The sequence below is a fragment of the Scleropages formosus genome, chromosome 22 (genome assembly GCF_900964775.1).
Source record: "Scleropages formosus chromosome 22, fSclFor1.1, whole genome shotgun sequence".
Lineage (NCBI taxonomy): Eukaryota > Metazoa > Chordata > Actinopteri > Osteoglossiformes > Osteoglossidae > Scleropages > Scleropages formosus.
The window spans coordinates 23,854,297-23,873,972 of NC_041827.1; the positions used below are offsets into that span (position 1 = coordinate 23,854,297).

A 19,676-nucleotide genomic window follows, 5' to 3' on the forward strand; every position below is an offset into this window, starting at 1 on the left:
GGCTTCATTAAACAAGTCACGTAAATTCACTAAATTTATCTACGGCGAAGCCTTTCCAGGCTTTCAGGTTCATGACTGTTGGAGGCCCATAATTGAGGGTCGCCCTGCAGAATCACTCTCACCATCAACATTTCCCCTACGATGGGCAACTCTCTGTGATAACGCAATGCTTGTGAACAACTTTCAGCCAGCATATCACCTCAACCCCGTTCAAGGTATCATGCAGCTTCTCGTAATTTAACTGACAGTTAAGTACCTGCTGGAGGTTAGTTTAGACCCGTTATGTCTTTCAAAGTATCGGACATGGTTTTCTATCCATTTAGCTAGTTTCTCTTTTCTATGCAAAACATTTTAAAGTTTTAAGAAATCACACAGCAATTTTATTTAGAGATCAAGTCTGATTTTCTAACATAACAAAGGACTGTATAGCAAATGACACCATCACAAGTACATGAATCATGTGTCAAAACAAATGCTTTTTGAGGTAGTTTCAAAGGAAATGGAGAAAGCTACCATTTCAAGAGACTAATGGAGCAAATGGGATAATAAGAGGTGATTCCTAACTTTGGAAGCTGACACAGCGCATGACAAACCTCATGTGCCGAGTGGGAAAGTATGGACATCAGTTATTTATAAACACGGCCTCAGAGGATCCGTCTGGAGAAAGAACATTTTCAAAGTTCACAGACGGACTTGCTGCTTCTCCCATGTACCTCGCATACCAAACTGTATGAGAAGTACTAGGCTTCCAAGAAAATGTGAGGCAAAGTACTGTAGAATTATGGAACATAGCACTGCTGAGTAATTTAAAAATCATTCCAAAACACAGATGAAAACAGAAGAAGTGAAAATAATATTACTGCAAAACAGTATCTGACCCTTGGCTTTCTCACTTCTGTTGTTCTAAAGGGCGAGAGAGAGAGAGAGAGAGAGAGAGAGAGAGAGAGAGAGAAAAACATACGTAGATTCTTCATCGATTAAAATTTCAACAGAAGTAGCACATCTCAACAGCAAATGCAGTTCACTGAATAATGACTTGTGATAAAATCTCAATGAAATAACTCATGAAACGACTTTTCGTGACTCATTTACCACCTATTAAGAGTGCGTTCATATATAAAGGTGTTTTCCACGAGACGGCGGTATTGCCACCATTTGCCTCAATTCTCTCACACAATCTGTCTCATGTCACCACACGAAACCTCTTGAATGAGCATCATGTCTCTTTCTTCACTCAACCATTACAAGATGGACGTGTCCACCATCCACTGTCTTGCGCTGAGCTCAAAGAAAAGGCAGTTGAGTGACACCGGAACTAAACAGCCATTCAAAAAGCAACAAAACAAAACAAAAAAAAAAAAACACGCACATTATAATCCAAAAAGTCTTTTCTCGGTGAGGTGCAAATTTCCATCATGCATAAAAATGTTGATAAGTACAGGGGCTATTCCCCATATCAAAATATCCCCATTCCCACCCCAAACGAAACCCGCAAAGCAAGGACTCGGCACTTCATTCACTCCTGCTTGTGCTTTATACAACACAGAGTTTAACAATTAAACATAACACTCATTTATTCAGCATATTTACACACGTGTCCAATGAAACAGGGCTATCAAGAGCTGTCAAAATGTGTTTTCACAGAGGAGCAGCATCCAAGCCCCACATAGGTGTTTTGTGAATTACAGTGGTACAATTAAGTAAAAATACATGCCTTATTGCGTGTGTATCCATGTTCCTCTCTATCATATACCGTGTTCTTTTCAAATGGAGCTGGAGCTTCTTCCTTTGTAGCCTTGCCTTTAGTTTGTAAGATCAAGAAATTTTCACTAAAATGACACACACACAGAAATGTAATGGTGTACATGTAAAAGTAATTCCTTCTTACACATATTTTTTGAGAATTCTGTCTGTGTGTTCAAAAGATATACTGTCTCACACTCACTGAAACACACACACCCGTACACAGTGCAAGGCACACCTGGAACGCTGTTCTTCCTCAGAAGTCACATTTTGCAGAAGGCACTTTGAACTCTGCAGCCCACATGAAGACACAAACAGCTCCAAGATGACATCACGCGTTACAGTTGTAACCTTAAACCTAACTGTACATTCACCCTATCACAAATAAACATTACCTCACATCAATAAAAAAAAAAAAAATCAATCTTTTGGTATTTCTTTTCTGCACATGAGGGCAAGTATATTATTTGTAACTTTTCTAAAACACCTTGGGCAGGGTGGGGGGGTACTTCAACTTATTCATTACTATGAGCGTTTAGCCAGCATGAATCACACTTGGGTAAAACAGGTAATACAGCTACAACTTCATATCAGTAAACTGAAGAAACAGACTGAAAGACGACCTGTAAAGCGCCACAGTGCATTCTGGGTCAGACAAGACTGGTCGAGCAGACCCTCCGTTGGTCACTGGGACAACAGACCCTGCAGTCATTCTCAAAGGCATGAGCCAGTCCTCTAACTGTTGCTGAAGGCACAGCCATACCGAAGAGATCATTTAAAAAAAAGGTTTACGTGTAACTCACAGAGGCGGCACGCTGAACCACAGCTCTCAGCTGTATGTCTCCCTGCGTGCAGCACTGTGACAAGTCCTGGACTCTAAGCTGTCAGGCTGGTGCTGAGCAACATATTTCAAGCATCACGGGGAATGGGCCAACAGCTGGATTTAGGCTTAGGCTGTATGGGAGTATAACAGCAGAGCACTGTAAGAGAGGCAGACTACACCACTGAGTGAACAACAGGGAGGAGGATGGGACTGATGTGGCAGACAAGACTGGCTGTTGGGACTGGCAACTGGATCTTCACGCTCAGCTCCTCCTAGACTTCGAATGCTGGATGAGCCATTGCAGCGTGATATCTGTGGGGCATTGAGAGGCAAGTCTGGGTGTCTAATGCATATGACAGACATCAGAAGTCTACAAACCCATACTGGAAGCTTTTGTTGATGTAAAGGTTGAAATTAAGACAAACCATGCCAGACTTTGAACCATTATGAAAACTTCAGAAAAAAATAAGTTTTAAAACAATAAAATAGATTTTAAAAAGCTTCAAATGCCTTAGTTGTAAAAGTGTTTTTTAAAAAAAAGACCCACTACACTACACACAATACACTGGAATTCCTGGATTGCATTGACCACACAATTTGGATTTGTGCCATGTTGAAAGGTGAAATTAATGTGCAACTTCAGCCTTCTGGCAGAGTGCAGCAGGTTTTCTGTCAAAATATCTTGATATTTGGACCTATACGTTGTCCCGATCAGAGTTCATGTGCCTGTACAAAAGAAGCAGCCCCATAGCATGATGCTGCCACCCCTATGCTTCACAGTAGGTGCTGTCTTCTTTGAGGGATGAGCTCTATCAGTTTTGCCCTAAAGATATCTTTTAGAATTAAAGACAAGTACTACCTTGGTCTCATCAGACTACAAGACATTTTCCTACATACCTTTGTAAGACTGACTACATGAAGTGTGTATAGGCTTGGATGTTCTTTTTTTGAGAGAGAGTTTGTTTTTCTACCCTATCATACACCCCAAAGTTTGGAGAATATGTTAAATGGCTATAATAGCCTGAGGCAACCAGTCACTGCCATAACTGCACCTTTCAACTATAAAGCCCCAGTGATCTTTTGTTAGCTCCTAGTGGAGCATAGTTATTGACGAAACCAAAAAACCTTCAGGAAAATCATATAGGGATGGCAGATATTATTTAAGACTACTCAAAATCATTTCAAGTGATTTCAATTAAAGACAAATTATCTCTGTACATTAAAAATCTGAAAACTATTACAACCCCCACGTATGTAACCGAGGTACTGAAGTCGTCCCCCCCCCATTAAATTTGCTCATTAGACGATGTTTTAAAAGTGGAAGAGGACAGATGATTTGTCTTGATTTTAGCCATTACATTGACAAAAACTTACATTTCAATAGGGTGTATTGGTGTGTAAAAGTTTCTTCTGAACCTCAGACTGGAATCTTGTAAACTGGGGTTAGGGAACATTTGACAGAACAACTATAACAATCATCATGACACCTGCCAAGATTATCCTCATTCTCACCCACCTATGTTGTCCTTCTCCTTGCAAGAAATCGAGTAGCAGCAGATCTCTCTGTCCTGAATAGCTGACAAATTCCTGCATTAAATGGAAACCAGTAAGTTCAGCACACACAAAACAGCACAAAGGATACCCTGCTTTCAGGGAGCGTATTAGCAGTTCCACATGCCTTTGTGCTCATTTCAGACCCCCACCTGAAGGTCTTCAAGGAAAAGGCACATGAATGCAATACAACTTTGGACATCAAACAGCAAATGGAAAGACCAACAGAAGTCTGGCCTCAAGATCGTGATCACATAAGTGACAGGATCAGGAGAGTCACTGCCATGAATAAATTATGTCTGAATATTTCCATTAAAATCACTTTTTATCTCATCACAACTGGAATTTGAATAGTTTAGTTTAATTTTCAGTGCCACATGCCCTCTCCAAAACATGTGGGCACAAAGCACAGAAAGAAACAAGAGCTTTGTGTTTATTCACTTTCAGAACAAGTAGTTTAAAGGAACATTTGCTCACATTTTTTCAATGAGCTGCTTCTCATCAAAGGCATTCGGTAGATCTCTCTTGTTGCCAAGCACTAGCACCTGAAACGGAGGGAGAGCCATTTACTGAATCTGGGAGCGACATGGACTTCACTGAATTTTTGGATTGTGTTTTTTCATCCACTTGACTCAATGGCACAACACAATGGAGATTAAAGTCATCCATAGCTCTTCAGGTAGCCAAGTATTTAAGTGCTCTGTTGCCTATGCTGTAACTGCACTGCAATTGGTTCTGGCTTCTCTGGGGAACCAGTGAACAAACGAGTTACATGTGGCCCACCTGCAAGCTCAAGCATCCATCATGTGTTCAGACAGGGCAAAATGGGCTGGTCACGCTGCTATCTTGCCTACAGTAATCATCGAGATGCTTTTCAACACCAAATTTGTTGCCCATCAGCTTTTGGCTGACCCAGAAAAATCAACAGTCCTCTCGGCTTGATGCAAGGCCACCAGTTTGAAAACCCGGAAGTCCCAGAGGGCCAACGCTCCACATCAACACTGCAGACTAAGCTTGTTTCGACAGTGCTGACATAGACTTTTTTAAATTAGGTCTGGGTTCAATGTCAAGCACAGGTAAAGTCCAGTCAATCACATTAGATCAAAGACATTTCTATATTCTCACATGTACAGTAATAAGATGGATACACAGTTCACATAACCAGCAATCATGGTAAAAACAAGCATATCATGTATACTGAAAAAAAAAAAAGCCACACCTCCACATCACAAGAAACCGAACTTACTGGAATTCCTTGCAGCTGAGGTTTATCCAACAGATTGTGTAGTTCGTTTCTCGAAGCTTCTATCTTTTCACGATCAGCAGCATCTACCATGTAACTGGAAACAAAGAAAGCATATTTACTTTCAGTAACTATATATGAAATACTACATATTCCAACTAGGAGACTGAAATTCTGTAATCAGGAAAAAGGCTAATTATGTAGTTACTAACATTTCTTGGTTGCTCTATCATTATGATGTGCAGTATTTCATACAATCACCCACACTGTAAATGTCATTTGTTGCATCTCTGTGTGTGGTGATACACATTTTCCAGAACAAGACTCGGTATCAACAGAGCAATAACTTGTGGAGAACACAGTGATTCACACATCTGGAGAGCCGCACTTGAGATGCGGACATGGTGCCGTGATCCTGAAGATACAGCGTACATCATACTCACACGATAGCGTTGACACCTCGACAGTAGCGCTCCCACATGCTCCTGAACCGAGGCTGCCCGCCTATATCCCAGATCTGCAGGGACAGTTAGGGAAACAACCTAAGATTCAGTCTTAACTTAGATCATGGAAAAGATGTAGACAATTTCAGTTTCAGACGGCCAAGAACCTCAGTACTAAGAAATTGTAGAACTGGTCAAACTTTGGAAATAAGTAAAATGTTTGTGTGCACAGGCTGAATAAAGACCTTCATTTCTTCATGGCCCTGAGTGAACAGCTAAGATCTAAAACGTGGCACATGAAGGACACATGGAGAGTTTGGACTTTACAATTAATTCATGTACTTCCTCCTCTCTCCACGAGATGGTGACAAGAGCTAAAAGTGACAAACTCGCACATCTTGCACATCAGCTAGGAGGAAAATAAAAGCTTCACCAGAACAGAATCTCAAAAATACAGACGGTGTGATTTTTAACATCGACAGTTCTGTCGCTGACTGAGGGGCCTCATCACTGAGACGTCGCAAAAAACATTTCTCCAGAGGTAAGAAAGCAAGTCTGATAAGTGGCTTATTCAGCATCGCTTTGCCCTCATCGTTCGGACCAGAGGAGCAGACCTGGTCACGTCAGAGGAGGACGTGTACCTTTATAGTGACGTTGCCCTTGGTGACCTTGCGCATGTTGAAGCCGACTGTAGGTATCATGTCTTCACTGAACTGGCCAGACTGAAAGAAAGATAGGAGATTGCACAAAAACCCTAATAAGCACAAGACAGAAAAAGTCCTGGGAACAGCATGAAACAAACTAACTTTCATACACATGAACTAAAATTGTCACCAAGAAATTCCCCACGTAGTATCTGCAGACAGGCACAGGCACAAAACACTGTCACTATTTTGAGTTCCAATGTGGGCACAAATACAGACATGCACAATTGCAGGACCACGTTTTAACACCAAAGTTGTTCGGACATGTGACATATTTAAAATAAAACAGTAATATCATCATCTAAGATTCCTGAGTGTCCTGTGATGTTATTTATTCATTTAGCTCACACTTTTCTCCATAGCAGCGTTTGATGTTTCGCTAACTACAATTATTTACCCTTTTACACAGCTGGGTAACTGTTACCAAAAGCCCAGCAGCTTTACTAGTAAAGAACATAACCTCGTCAATGACATTTTACAAGGCACCTGAGCAGCACGTGTTTCAACAAAACATCTTTTGGGAATTTAAACAGTAGAAAATAATCCCAAAATCACTTGAGAGTCACACTGCACTCAAATCCAGCTTCCAGTTCCATCCATAATTGCGGGTAAAAACTGAATTAACACCTTGAAACATGGTACCGAGACTCAATTCCATGCTACGCTGCCCTGTAGACACTTGTTAAGGGAGGTGCAAGTGGCAGTGCAGGGAGCGTGGGTCTCGTGTCTGCCGTCAGTCCATCCTGCTTCCACACGCTGACCTTTTAGGTGTGACCTGCTCCATCACGAGATTGCTTCCCAGCAATGCCAAGTGCCACATGGGAGAGCAGCAGTCATATGACTTCCCACACGGGAGTGGGGGGATGGGTGTCTCGTGCTTCTCTGCAGAGGCTGCTGCTGCTTGGCTCTGCTGTCTCCATGGCAACAATCAGCATCGCACTGCATACTGAGGCAGTATCATCTGGTTGGATAAGGTGCAGCTGGGAGACACGCACGCGCACACACACACGCGCACGCACACCCCGACAGCCTGATTCATCGGTCTTCCGTTCAGTTCAGAGTGTGACATTTTCATCCGTTTGTGGATCCTTTCATACTCGGGTTCCACTGGACACAACTGAACTCGCTGGGTTTCACTACTGAACAGGAAACAGTGATCCGTGACAGAGAGAGGAAGGGACACACACACACACACACACACACACACACACACACACACACACACACACACACCACTTTCCATTACTGTAGAACCAGATGTTTTTAAAGCAACCACATCAAGAGACTCTGAAAGCGAAAAGCTGTCAGAATGCAACAAACACGTCATTTAAACGTCAGTGAAAAGGTCAAAGACAGCGAGAAACTTCTTGTCTTGTAAAAACGTAAATATGAATTATCATGAAGCATTATTGCTCGACGTGTTCCTGAGAATGCAAAAAGCACAAAGTATTTTACAGATATTCTATACAACATTTTTGCAGCTACTGCACACTTGTGTCTTAGCTTTACTAAAACAGACAGACGCCTCTTCCTTCATAAATTCAGCTCAGTCCCACAGTCTCAGTCAGCATAACCTGAAGATAGACAGTGATGCACCGCGTTGTACTATGGTCTGGTCACTCTCTCTGGAATTACTGCTCACTCGGAGGTTTCCATGAATTGGGGCACAGGCCATGATCCACTGGAATCCATTCATGAATGAGGCGAAGAGGCCCCCACCCACACACACAGCTGCAGAACTGGCTCTCGAGGTCAGTGATTTGAATAAAAGCACGATTCGCGAAGCATGGAATTGCTCTGAGCAAATCAAGCAGTGGCCGAGTCTCCACACCAACACAAAATGTTAGACAATGAGCCAAACGCAGTGCGATTACATGTGCTTTTACCGCACGCCATCGTACAGGCCACCCTGTCCTTGACACCCGCTGCGTTCGACAGGCAATGCTGGGCGCCACAGCTGTGCAGTGCACATGAACAGTACCCCCATGGTAGAGAGTAAGTGAGCCGTGAGTTCGAAGCCTGGCCATGTTTTTCGTCCTCGTCATCCGTTATTGCCCAACTCACACTCTTTAATCTCCACGCTTTAGCTCATGTTTTTCGCCAAACCTTAGCGCTTGTACACCAACACTTAATATGGACACACTCATACCACTAGGTCATTTTTACCACGTCAATTCAACGAGAAATAACTGTAAAGAGGGCAGCATTTGCAGGCATCAGCTTAAGGGACAGATGTAAGTGTGAGGTGAGGATGACGGCTGGCCGGAGATTGCGGCCGAGCGACCCGAGCGAGTTGCATTAGACGAGAGATGGTGGCAAAGACTGCAGTCCTCAGTCCAGTGGCAGTGACTTGAAAAAGGAACCGAGGTAAATATCTTAAACGCAACTGGTATAAAGAGCGAGATACAATTTTTTGCCGTTGGTGGGTGATAATTATGACACACTATTGCATTCAAGTTGCAGCAATCGTCTTGTAGCTCCAAAGTGCTGCTAGGGTTCAAGAAACCCCCGTTCCCCTTTCACTGAAGGGCAAATCTCACTCAACATGGGATTAAAAGAAGCGAGAAAAGTGCCGAGACCACTTCCAGAGCACAGGCCGAGCTTCTTCCCATTTCATTTTACATCCCGAAATCAATAACCCTTGGAACACGGTGCTCCTGGACAACAGAAGCACAACTCGTCTCATTCGCAGCACAGCAGCAAGAGCATGCGGTCCGTCCATCTCTCTCGTTAGAAGTGCCATGGGCAGATGGGTCCAAAACTGAAAGTGTGCAGATCCTTGCTTTGGTCTCCCGACTCTCCTTTCCACAGGCGGCGACTTGAGCAACACCAGTTATGTTTGCCAGCGGAGACAAACAAGGTGCATGTTGAAAATGATGTCTCAACGTAGAGCTCTTTGTCTGCTATGAGCAGCTCTTTAATTCACCCTGAATTATACATCACTTCGGAGAAGGGCATCCACTGTCAATAAACAGAAGTACAGTTAATCTTAGAAGCAAACTGAAGGTCTTGCATGAAACCCCCCCCAAAAAAAGGAGTTTTACATAAAGTCACAGTCAGACGCTGTACTTCGTAGTTTCAATTTCACAAGGTTTCCTCTTGATGCTGACCATCATCTACTGAGCCACAAACCACAGTGCTCTTGGCACATGGAGCCACTAAAGGCCTCTTCAGAACAAACACCAAACGCTGCATCTCCACTCCCAGCCCAGCAGCGAAACAAGGAGTTGGAAAAAAGAAAAAAAAAAAAAACGGCACAGCAGCGCTGCGGCGTCAGGACAGGTACGTTTCCACGAACGAGAGAGAAAAGGAACCCACCGGTGCTTTGGCTCACTCTACGATCCAACGGGCAGGTAAATTACCGCAGTCTCGCCTCACAGGACAGGTACTCGCATTCAGTCAGCAGTTGCCCCAATCGCCACTCTTCCACAAACAGAAGCAGCTCGTAAAAGGAAGAGGACAGATGGATGAGGCCAAGCCCGCCTGCGCCGAGCCGTCAGGGACAGCCGGGCGACGCGTAAATACCGACCAACCTTCCTGCCCCCGCCCCTCCGTCTCCACCTCTCTTTGTCCCGAGACGTCCCCGGGAGGGCGGGACGCCACCAGCTCACCTTACGACACGTGAGCCCCCCAACAGAGCCTGAGGAAACACGGGCAAGGTACACTAAGCATTTGCCGAGACACCCAACTGCTCAATGTTTACTTTTTTTTTTTTTAACCACCACCACCCCCTTCTCTTTTTAAAGACCAGTCAGTCTATTTCTCCAGCACTTGGTGGAAACAAGAACAAAGTGTTTGAGAGCCTCTGGCAAAGCAGTCGTGCTTTACCTGCCCTTGGTTTCAGCAGCAAAAAAAAGGGCTGCGGGGTATCATGTCTGCACTGCAAACACAGCAAATCTGTCCTTCTTTCATACGAAACGTGTGAGAATTGAAGAAATAATGGCCAGAGAATCGCTCTTGTTTCTTGAGCGCTTTCTCTCTCTCGCACACACCGCACTGTTTACCTTCTTAGTTAGAGCATCTTATTTAACGTTATTAAACGTGTATTTTGGTTGAGCGCAAAAGAAAACAATATTCACATGAACTTGTGAGCGCTACACACCCGGACACCGCGTCTGACCGCGCTACGGAAGACGGAAGGCGGAAGGGAAGCGGAAGCGGAAGGTGTGTACGCGTACAGTAGGTGTGCAGCACTGACTCGCAGAGGATTTGCAGTCGGTCCCATCTGTCCGTGGCGGGGAACCGCTCACAGAGCACAGAGCCGCTGGAAAGCAACGAACCGACGACGGCCGTCTGAAAGCAGATCGACATGATCATGTGGAAAAACTTGTCACCGGATCGACACCACTTAAAACGTGTGCGGAGCGACATCCGGATGCCGAACGCACCCGGCATGCGAACACATAAGACTTTCTTTGAGAAGATAAGCTGATGTTGTGAAAATGAAACACAAACAGCGTTATAAATGACGATATATGAGTCAGCGCAGGGGATCGGTGTCATGCAGCCGAGCATCACATCGCTGTGAGCTCCTGCCTGGGCGGCAGCTCCCACACGAGGAGGACACGGCGGCTGCAGCTACGTTGAGCGCGGAGCGAAAGGCTCGGCGGGTGGCGGGCAAACGTTTACACATTTCGCACACTATTCTACATAATCATGAACATGTTACATGTACAAGTGAACCGTGTGATGACAACCAAGTGCCATGTTAATCACAAAAAGTTTTACATTTCAGCTGTAACCCAAAACTCGAGAGGATCATTAGGGTAATACTGGACTTAGGGTTGGGTCATGTTTAGGCCGTCCTTTAACAAGTTCCTGGTTGGAATCAAATCTCACAGGGTCCATGAGTGCAGTACTTTGCCTGAATTGACACAGAACGAAGAGCCTCCTGCTGTAACAAGTGTGTAAATAAGTGGAAAAGTGAAGACCGTGAAGAACAGTGTCACACACAGACACCACAGACACAGTGGGAACACGTGTGTGTGTGTGTGTGTGTGACGGGCGACATAAGTGTAACAAATTATTGTATCCATCTCCGCTCCGCTCGCAGCTCTATTTGTTTACAGCGTCCAGGGGCGGAGGAACACATTCCTGGCGCCCGGCAGCGGTGAACCTGTCCGCCGCGTGTCTTCCGCCACCGCCGCCGCATCTCTGCAGCTGGGGGTCTCGGCGGGCCGGCGGAGCGCGTCGTGTCGCCGGGGGAGGTGTGTGAGAATAATAAATAATATTTAGAGGCCTGACCCGGAGAGGGAGCGCCGTCCTCCTCGGGCTAACCTAAACGTGAAAACGGCTTCACAGTAGTAAAGCAACTCTGGTTCCGCCCAAAGAAGTGTCCGTCCAGGGCCGCGGCGGCTGCGGACACAGCGAGCGAGCGAGCGAGAAGAATCTGACGTGAGTCTGAGGTAAAACGTGCAGCGGCGCGGGCTGGACCGATGGGGGGGGGGGGAAGCAGCAGCTTCAGCAGCGGGAGCAGCAGCAGCAATAACAACAACTCACAGCTATGACGTTGACGAAGGTCGTCTTCCCGGAGTACTGCAGTCCCACCAGAGTGAGCTCCATCTCCTCCTTCCAGAAGAGCGACCTGAACCAGTCGAGCAGCCGGTTGATGAGCGCCAGCATGTTGCCACCGAGACTCGGACGGGACGGAGGTAAGAAAGACGCCTGGCTGCGAGTCCCCGACAAGGTGCGCCGACTGTCCGCAGGAAGTGCGCGCGCTCATATGACCCCGAAAGTGCGCGCAGAAGCGCCGTGAACCGGAGGAGCTCTCGGCGCTGGAAACGGCGACACCTGGCGGCGGTCTGTAGGATGGCAGCGGAAATGCTGGCGATTTGAGCGAACCTTCAGTGGAAAGAAAATTTGGTGTCGGTTGAACAATCAGCATTATCGCCAAATTCCCTAATAGGCCGTGTAATTATGGGAAATCAATTTGCCACAGCCTGTAGCTTTTGTTATAATTATATATTAAGACAGAATATGCAGAACAGTGTGAATAAAAGTGTAGTGACAGAAATATGTGAACCCTGAGTAATTGTTAATGTTTTTGACATGAAAATATAGTAAATTCTGTAGTAGTGGGAGTAAATACATGCCCTTAACACCAGGTGGCGCTGCAGCACTGGGAAAGAATTTCATTTCCGGCGGAACGAGTGGCGCCTGAAGACTTTCACTCACAACAGTGAAATCATGAGAAAGTGTAAAATAACCGGAAAAAAAACACTTGTGACCTTTCTGTTACTTTAATTTGTTTTGCGGGAGCTTTGGGAAGCAGTGTCCCTGTACGCTTTGTGTAACTGTACAGGTTGATGTTCCTGCTCTGTTATGTCACATGTCATATGTCACATGTCACCCACTTTGTTTCTACCAGCTGTCCAAAGCCTGTCCTGGAATGACTGGGCAGGGCACTGGGCCAGGAGGGGTACGCCAGGAACAGGAAGCCAGTCTTTCCCATACGCATACATTCACACTCTATGGGCTATTTAGCGTTGCGTGGTCTTTGGACTGTGGGAGGAAACCAGAGCAGCCAGAGGAACTCCACAGAGACGTGGGAAGAGCACACAGGCTTGTTTGCTCTGCCGTGTCCGGCTGCATCACAGACACCGAATAGTACTTCACGGCCGGAGTGTGTAGTGCTCTTCTCTCACAGGACCTGGACGCTAGGAGAGGACTTGGCTTTGATGCCTGCTCATTCTCTGTGGCGTTTGCATGGGCTTCCTCCAGATGCTCTGGTTTCCTCACAAACACATGTGTTTCAAGTGAATTGGAGACTCTAAATTACCCTTTGCGTATGTGTGTGAAAAAGTGTGTCGCTCTGGGCTGTGGATGAGCGACGGTCTCCAGGGAGTGTATCTAGCAGTGTAAGTGGTGAAAAGTGGGGGCTACATGCGACATGCTGTTATTTTAAGTTGCTTTGGAGAAAAATGTCCAGTGAAAGAATCAATATAAATCCTTTTTTGAAAGGGCCACACACATCGGATGTACAGTTTACTATCTGTGTGTTTTTCTAACACAACAGGTTATCTCCCTTTTGCCTTGTGTCACAGAAAAAAATAATTTATTGTGTCTTTTATTCAATTTAACTCAGGTCCTATGTCCATGTCTTAAATATTGCATTAGCTGCTTTTTTAGTAGTTTGGAGATGTACGTGAGCCCATACATCGAATTTTTACATATGATTAATACTAGAAAGGCCTGGCTGCTGACACACCTGAGCTGCCCAAGCACGCGCACACACACACACCCCCCCCCCCCCAGCTGATCTTACCTGCCTGCCAGAGACAGACGGACACAGGGTGCACATACTATCAAAAGAACATTTCATTCCGTTACTTTGCCGCTTTTACTTTCCAGGAAATTTGATGAGAACTTTTATTGGAATGTGTCTGTGGAGTCTCGGCCATTTTAACTGCCGTTGCTCATGTTGGGGAACCTTATTCAAGTGGAGTGTAAATAAAATATTGCTGTACTTTTCAAGCTATTTGAGCTAATGTCTCATGTCTTACTATCTAACAGCACTGAAAGACAAGATCTCTCTGTTTGGTGATCAATTTTGTTTTTGCCCTAGAAAACATTTAAGAAAGGACCTTAAAAACCTGAACTTTAAATATTATTTGGGGGCGGGGGTTAAGCCGCTTGGTCTTGAGTCGGGGAGATGTATGATGGCAATCCTGGACTTTTTTTCTCCGTAGCTCGATGGTGAGGGCGTTTGGACCGGGTCCTTGTGCACAGCCCTTGTGACCTACCCATGGAGTGTAACATCTTTGTGTGCATTTCTACTGATGGGCCAGCAGTCACTTTTTACACATCAGCCCAGGTTTTTTTTTCCCTTGCCCTTTATTTTAAATAGGAGAGGTACACAATTAGCTTTTACCCCACAAGTGATCCCCGAAAGACTGCTGTATGTAAGTGAGAGGAACACACCAGTTCTGTTTCAAGATGATTCTTGGAGACATTCAGTTCTATTTATTATTAGGTATGTAAGAATGTAATATGGATTTGATGACCTGTTTTAAGACTGTACCATGAATTAAGGAAACGCACCGTCCACAGGGGAAGAAAAAAAAAAAAAAAAACTTTATTAATGTGCTTAAGTAACGTATATCAACAATGTATAGACAAAAATATGTACATCAACCAACATTGTAATAGGTCCCAAAATAAAAAGAAATAATAATAATAATAATAATAATCCCAAGTACCTCTTGCAATACAAAACTAATTTTGTTTAATACATTACATTCACATTTCTTCTCTTGACTTGAAACTCCAGTATTGGTACAAATACACTTGAACATCAGCTATACATTTATCAGCTGTAACAAGTAAAGGCAACAGCAAGATCAAAGACTGGGTTTTTAAAATGACCAGAGATTAAATTAGAAAATTACGGAAATTAGGTGTAGCACAGTACTATGTACATGTTCTCTTGGCATACAATGAATAGCTGCTTAGAGTCCTACTTGACAAGGTAATTTGTCAGTTATGTATCAAAAATATAGATGTACATGTTGTATAGACAAAATAATACAAGCAGTTTCATTGGTGCCAGTTTTATGAGAACAACGTCTACCTGTACGAATGGTAAGGAACTCCAACGGCAACACTAAAACACACGTGATTGCATCACTCCCTCGGGGGAAGAGGAGCACACACTGAAGTTGCCCAACTTACTTCAGAAAACAAGCCAAGTTATGTTTGTTTGATGGGAACACGATTTTTTTTTGCCCCCCCAATGCCCACTCTGGGCAACCGAGCGAATCCAAAGCACAGCTGAGATTAGGAGGAAGTTGCCCAATTTCTTGGTGCAAAGTCATCGACAGGACGGCTTCTTTTTCATTTCAGCAGCTATGGAGACGGGACGAGAAGCCTCCTGATACCAGATCTACCAAGCGTAGAAATGTCAGAAGCAGCATCTGCAGGGTTCTCATGTTTACATTCAACTCGCGTATGTATGTGTATGTATGTGTGTGTGTGTGTGTGCGCGCAAAGGGGTAAGCATTTGGGGGTTTGGGGCTGCCATCTTTACATCACATTCAGGGTTTTACACCGACATTCAACAAGTGCAGAGGAAACCGGACCGTCAACATGTCCTGTGTCTTTGTGACGCTCGTCTTCATAGCACCTCCTTCACAACATGTCCACAGGGAAAGAGCGTCCTGTGTGTCGTCACCCATCCCCCCCCCCACCCCCGGCTTCTGTCCCTACCTCACTTTTACGGGTGTTGCGGCAGAGGGCGTTGCCCACCAGGTTTCCTCTCTGAGGGGCGGCGCAAGTGGGGTGGGGGGGGGGGGTTGACAAGTGAAGGCTTGTGCTCTCCTTCCGCTTCCTTCCTCACTCACGTTTCGCCCCAGTCCTCCTTCATTCCTTCCCTGCATCCCTCTGTCTCTCCAGCTGCGACCGTTCAACGGCACAAGTCCGAGCTCATTTATGACAACATTCATGGACGTTGCTTCTCAGTCTTTGGTTTCCAGGTTAAGGGGGGGAACTTGCTTTAAAGCCTGGAGCAGGGCTGAGGAGTCCATAGGGGTCTGCGGGGAGCCCACCCTGGGAGACATCCCTAAGGGTGGTGGATGCTTCTCCGGGGACAGGCCCAAGCTGGACCCGCTCATTCCTGGGTACAAGATGGGCATTCCCCCTGGATACCAGCACTTCTCCAGCATGGGAAGATAGGCTGCGGCAGCGGGGGGGATGAGGTAGAACGGCATGCAAAGGGGGGGCTGGTGGGCCGAGAAGCCCAGGTAGCCGTTGTGGCTGCCCATCAGCTCCATACCGGACAGGGACTCATCCTCCGAGGACTCGCCTCTGAGCCGCTTGGCGGGCGGCTCGTCTCCCTCCCGCTTGATGCCCCCCGCCATGCGCTCAGCCAGCGCGTACTTGAGTTCGCTCTCCTTGCTGTAGTAGGCTGGGTGCTGCTGTGCCTTAGAGTCCCGCTTCTCCAGTTCACCCCCGTAGCCGCTGTCAGTGTCCGTGTCGCTGCCGCTCTGCTCGCCGCCTCCGCCGCCGCTCTGGGGGAAAGTCCTCTGGATGACAGGCACGCAGTTCCTCCCGTGGCCCTCGGATCCCTTGGGCTGAGGCCCGGACGGCTTCTCCCTGTGCTCCGCGGCCTTGTGAGTGGCCTCCTCGACACGGGGGCTTGGTGCGCTCCACAGCACTTCCGACGCCACTTTGTGCAGGTGGCTGATCACGTGGGAGGGCGTCACGTCTCCGGCGCTCTCCTGGCTCGCCAGGTACTGCACAACTTCCTTGGCACATAAGTGGAAACCAGATCTAAACATCTCCTCGCTGCTTTCTGGGCTGGGAGGGGAGAGGTCACCTGCAACAAGAACATATAAACACATCTTTAGCAATGCGCTTGTTTGGAAAACATTAACCCACGAAGGGTTGCAACTGCAAACTAGTACTTGCAGTAACTGTCTTCTGCAGTCGCTTAAGTGTCAAAGATCTCTGCATTACAAGAGAAACAAACTTTTCCTTTACATGAGAGCAGATGAGTCACTTGTCGATCACTTTCCGCAGCAATTAAAAAAAAAAAAAAAAAAAAGAACCTTGGACCAATGAGCCACATAAGCAGGCTGTTGGTAAACCAAATGACACTATAAGCCACTTTGTCTGTGGTCTCAACTCTTGAAAGTGTTGTTTTGCTCACCAATTTGCATCCCGCTCTGCAGTGTAATGATTTTCTGCTGCTGCTGCTCCAGCAGGCTGGTCAGGGCTTTCACATGCTTCAGCGTGAGCTCCAGCACCACTGCCTTCTCCAAATGGCCCAGCGTCTAAAAGAGGCAGAGGACCGATAAGCCTGCAGACCTTTCTTACGTAAGACCTGGCGCGGCTCAACGGAGGAGAGCCGCGCTGGAAGCGACGGAAACGTGACCCGCTTCAAGTCGCTGCTCTCGTCCAACGGGTGGCCGAGCGCCACCCCAAAGGCATCGTGTCCTAAGTAAGAGGTTCGCGTGCCGCCGCAAATGTGCCTTTTCTCTCTTTTTAAAAACATCCTTCCTAAAGGCACTGGAGATTCTTTTCAACTCCTCCTCGTACTGCGCTCTCATCACATGTACGTGTGACTCACAGTGCGGCGCCACACGCGCGCACACACACTTCTACGTACAGGAGTGTGACAAGTTGCGGCCGACGCGCCGGACACAAGTGTCCAAGCGTCCTGCAGCGGAGGGATGTCTGTCACCAGGGACCGGTGTAGTTTAGCAGAATTTCCCACAAGCAGGTGGCGCCTCAACTCCTTGTGCTGCTCTACTTTTGGACTTGGTTCCAAACACAAACTTACTGTAAGTTTCAGGTGTTCTGGCAACAGATCCTTGAGCTGCGCGATACACTCGTTTATCCTGTCGCGTCTCTTCTTCTCGATCAGTCGGTGCGGCAGCTTGTACGTGTCCTACACACACACACACACACACACACACACACACACACACACACACACACACACACACACACAGAGTGACATGTCATCTACAGTCATATACATGCAGCGGGGCTCCGGCGAACCAAACAAGTGCGTCTGTGCGCGCGCGCGCGCGCTCATGTGAGGAAACACACAGGGAAACACGACTTTTACATTTAAGAAAAGAAGCGTGTTGCTCTTGTCTTGCAAATAGAAAACGCTGCGTGTCTGGATAACAATTAGAAAGTGAACACATGATACACAGTAGCAATTGAATATTCATATATATATATCATAAATAAAATGATTAATTGGCACACCTTACTGTCGTCCCCTCGCTTCACTCCCCTCCGGGGTTTGTACACGTACATTGGGAAATCCATCCTAAAACACACACACAACCACCACGTTTGTTTGAGAGCGCAACGAATGCATGTCAGAGTCATGTCACATCATGCGTGCGCGAGCGTGTGTGTAGCGCTCGGAGGCGCGCGCCCGAGCCGCGTGTGTCGCTCACTCACCCCTGCATGTCGCCGATGTCCAGCGAAGGGTGTTTGGAGAGACAGGGAGGAGGAGGAGGCGGCGGCTGCGCGCTCGTAATCCGCTCCATTTCCGACACGTCCCTCTTCTTCAAACCAAGTTAGTAAGTGGGGAAGCAGAGCGAGACAGAATATTATTTTACCCTTCTTCCCTTCTTCTTATTAAATTTATTCTATTTTATTCTATTCTGTTGTGTTGTTTCGCTGCGCTGAATCGCTTCCCAGGTTGAGGTTCGTTCGGTCCGGTTACTGTTCTCGGTACAGTCAGTGCAGTACTGTCTGTACAGTACAGTCTGCGGTGTGTTACTTAGAGCGTAACACTGTTACAGTGACTGTAGTGTCCCGATCTTTTTAATCTCCAGCGGAATAATAAAGAGAGTACAAAGTGACAAGGAGAAGGAGGACGAGGACGGTCGCGCTCTTGCTCCTGTCGCTCTGCTGCCCGGACGCGCTCGGCTGTACTTGTGAAGCTGCGGCCGTGGTTAAAAGCACGCGCGTGGGAGGACGCGGCTGCGTGTTAAATAAACCCTGTGACTGCAGACACGTCTCGCGCGCGCACAGCCGACCTGCCTCCGTCACATGAGCCTCACGTGTTGGACGGCGCTGTCGGCCGAGCGCGAGGACCGCCCCGCTGTCTGTCTCCGGGCGGAGGAGGAGGAACCCGCACGAGGAGGCCCCTCCCCCCTCCCCCGCGACTCCCGTGTACCAGCACGCTCCAGCGCGAGCGCTCCGGCTCGATCGCGTGTTAGGGCGGCGAACTTTTTGCGTAAACATTAAACGGGACACGGTTCCGAATGCGCTCATCGTACGCAAATGTCAAAGTAAATATTTAACACGTCATTACCAGACTTGTTCGGCTCTTAAATTGAAAGAATTGCGTATTTTAAAATGTGCTTATATTTATTAGAAAATCATGTGTACACATATTTCTGAACATTATAATAACGTAAGAAATGTAGCATTTTGTCCCCAAATGTCAATATGCCGCTTCTTTACTGAACGGACCTTTCCTTGCCACTGGCGTAATGCTAGTTTCTGTTCTCAAGGTGCCATTCATGTGATTTTTTTGTCATTCTTATTCCGCTGCTGCCGTAACTCGTGAAATAATTACTACAATCAGACTGGTTCTGACCAATCCATGCTGTTTGCGCCATTATTTTACACTTTCATCTTGGTTTCACCTTTATTAAGAATCTCATTTCTGTGTTCGTCTCATTTACTTTTTTTTAAGTTTT

At 46.5% G+C, this 19,676-nt stretch overlaps 2 protein-coding genes across 2 annotated transcripts; both read right to left on the reverse strand.

Moving 5' to 3' along the window:
* Positions 1-932: 932 nt before the first annotated feature.
* Positions 933-13,963, reverse strand: LOC108923424 (ADP-ribosylation factor-like protein 8B). The gene is made up of 7 exons (XM_018734154.2): positions 12,007-13,963; positions 6,445-6,525; positions 5,804-5,877; positions 5,364-5,457; positions 4,595-4,662; positions 4,083-4,153; positions 933-2,878 (listed from the first exon to the last, which is right to left on the reverse strand). The coding sequence occupies exons 1-7, from the start codon at positions 12,127-12,129 to the stop codon at positions 2,829-2,831; spliced, it is 561 nt and encodes a 186-aa protein (XP_018589670.1). The 5' UTR covers positions 12,130-13,963; the 3' UTR covers positions 933-2,828.
* A 601-nt stretch (positions 13,964-14,564) lies between these two features.
* Positions 14,565-19,040, reverse strand: bhlhe40 (basic helix-loop-helix family, member e40). Its single transcript, XM_018733998.2, has 5 exons — positions 18,424-19,040; positions 18,223-18,286; positions 17,786-17,893; positions 17,153-17,276; positions 14,565-16,819 (listed from the first exon to the last, which is right to left on the reverse strand). Exons 1-5 carry the CDS (start codon positions 18,510-18,512, stop codon positions 15,960-15,962), a joined length of 1,245 nt encoding a protein of 414 aa, XP_018589514.1. The 5' UTR covers positions 18,513-19,040; the 3' UTR covers positions 14,565-15,959.
* Positions 19,041-19,676: the final 636 nt, after the last annotated feature.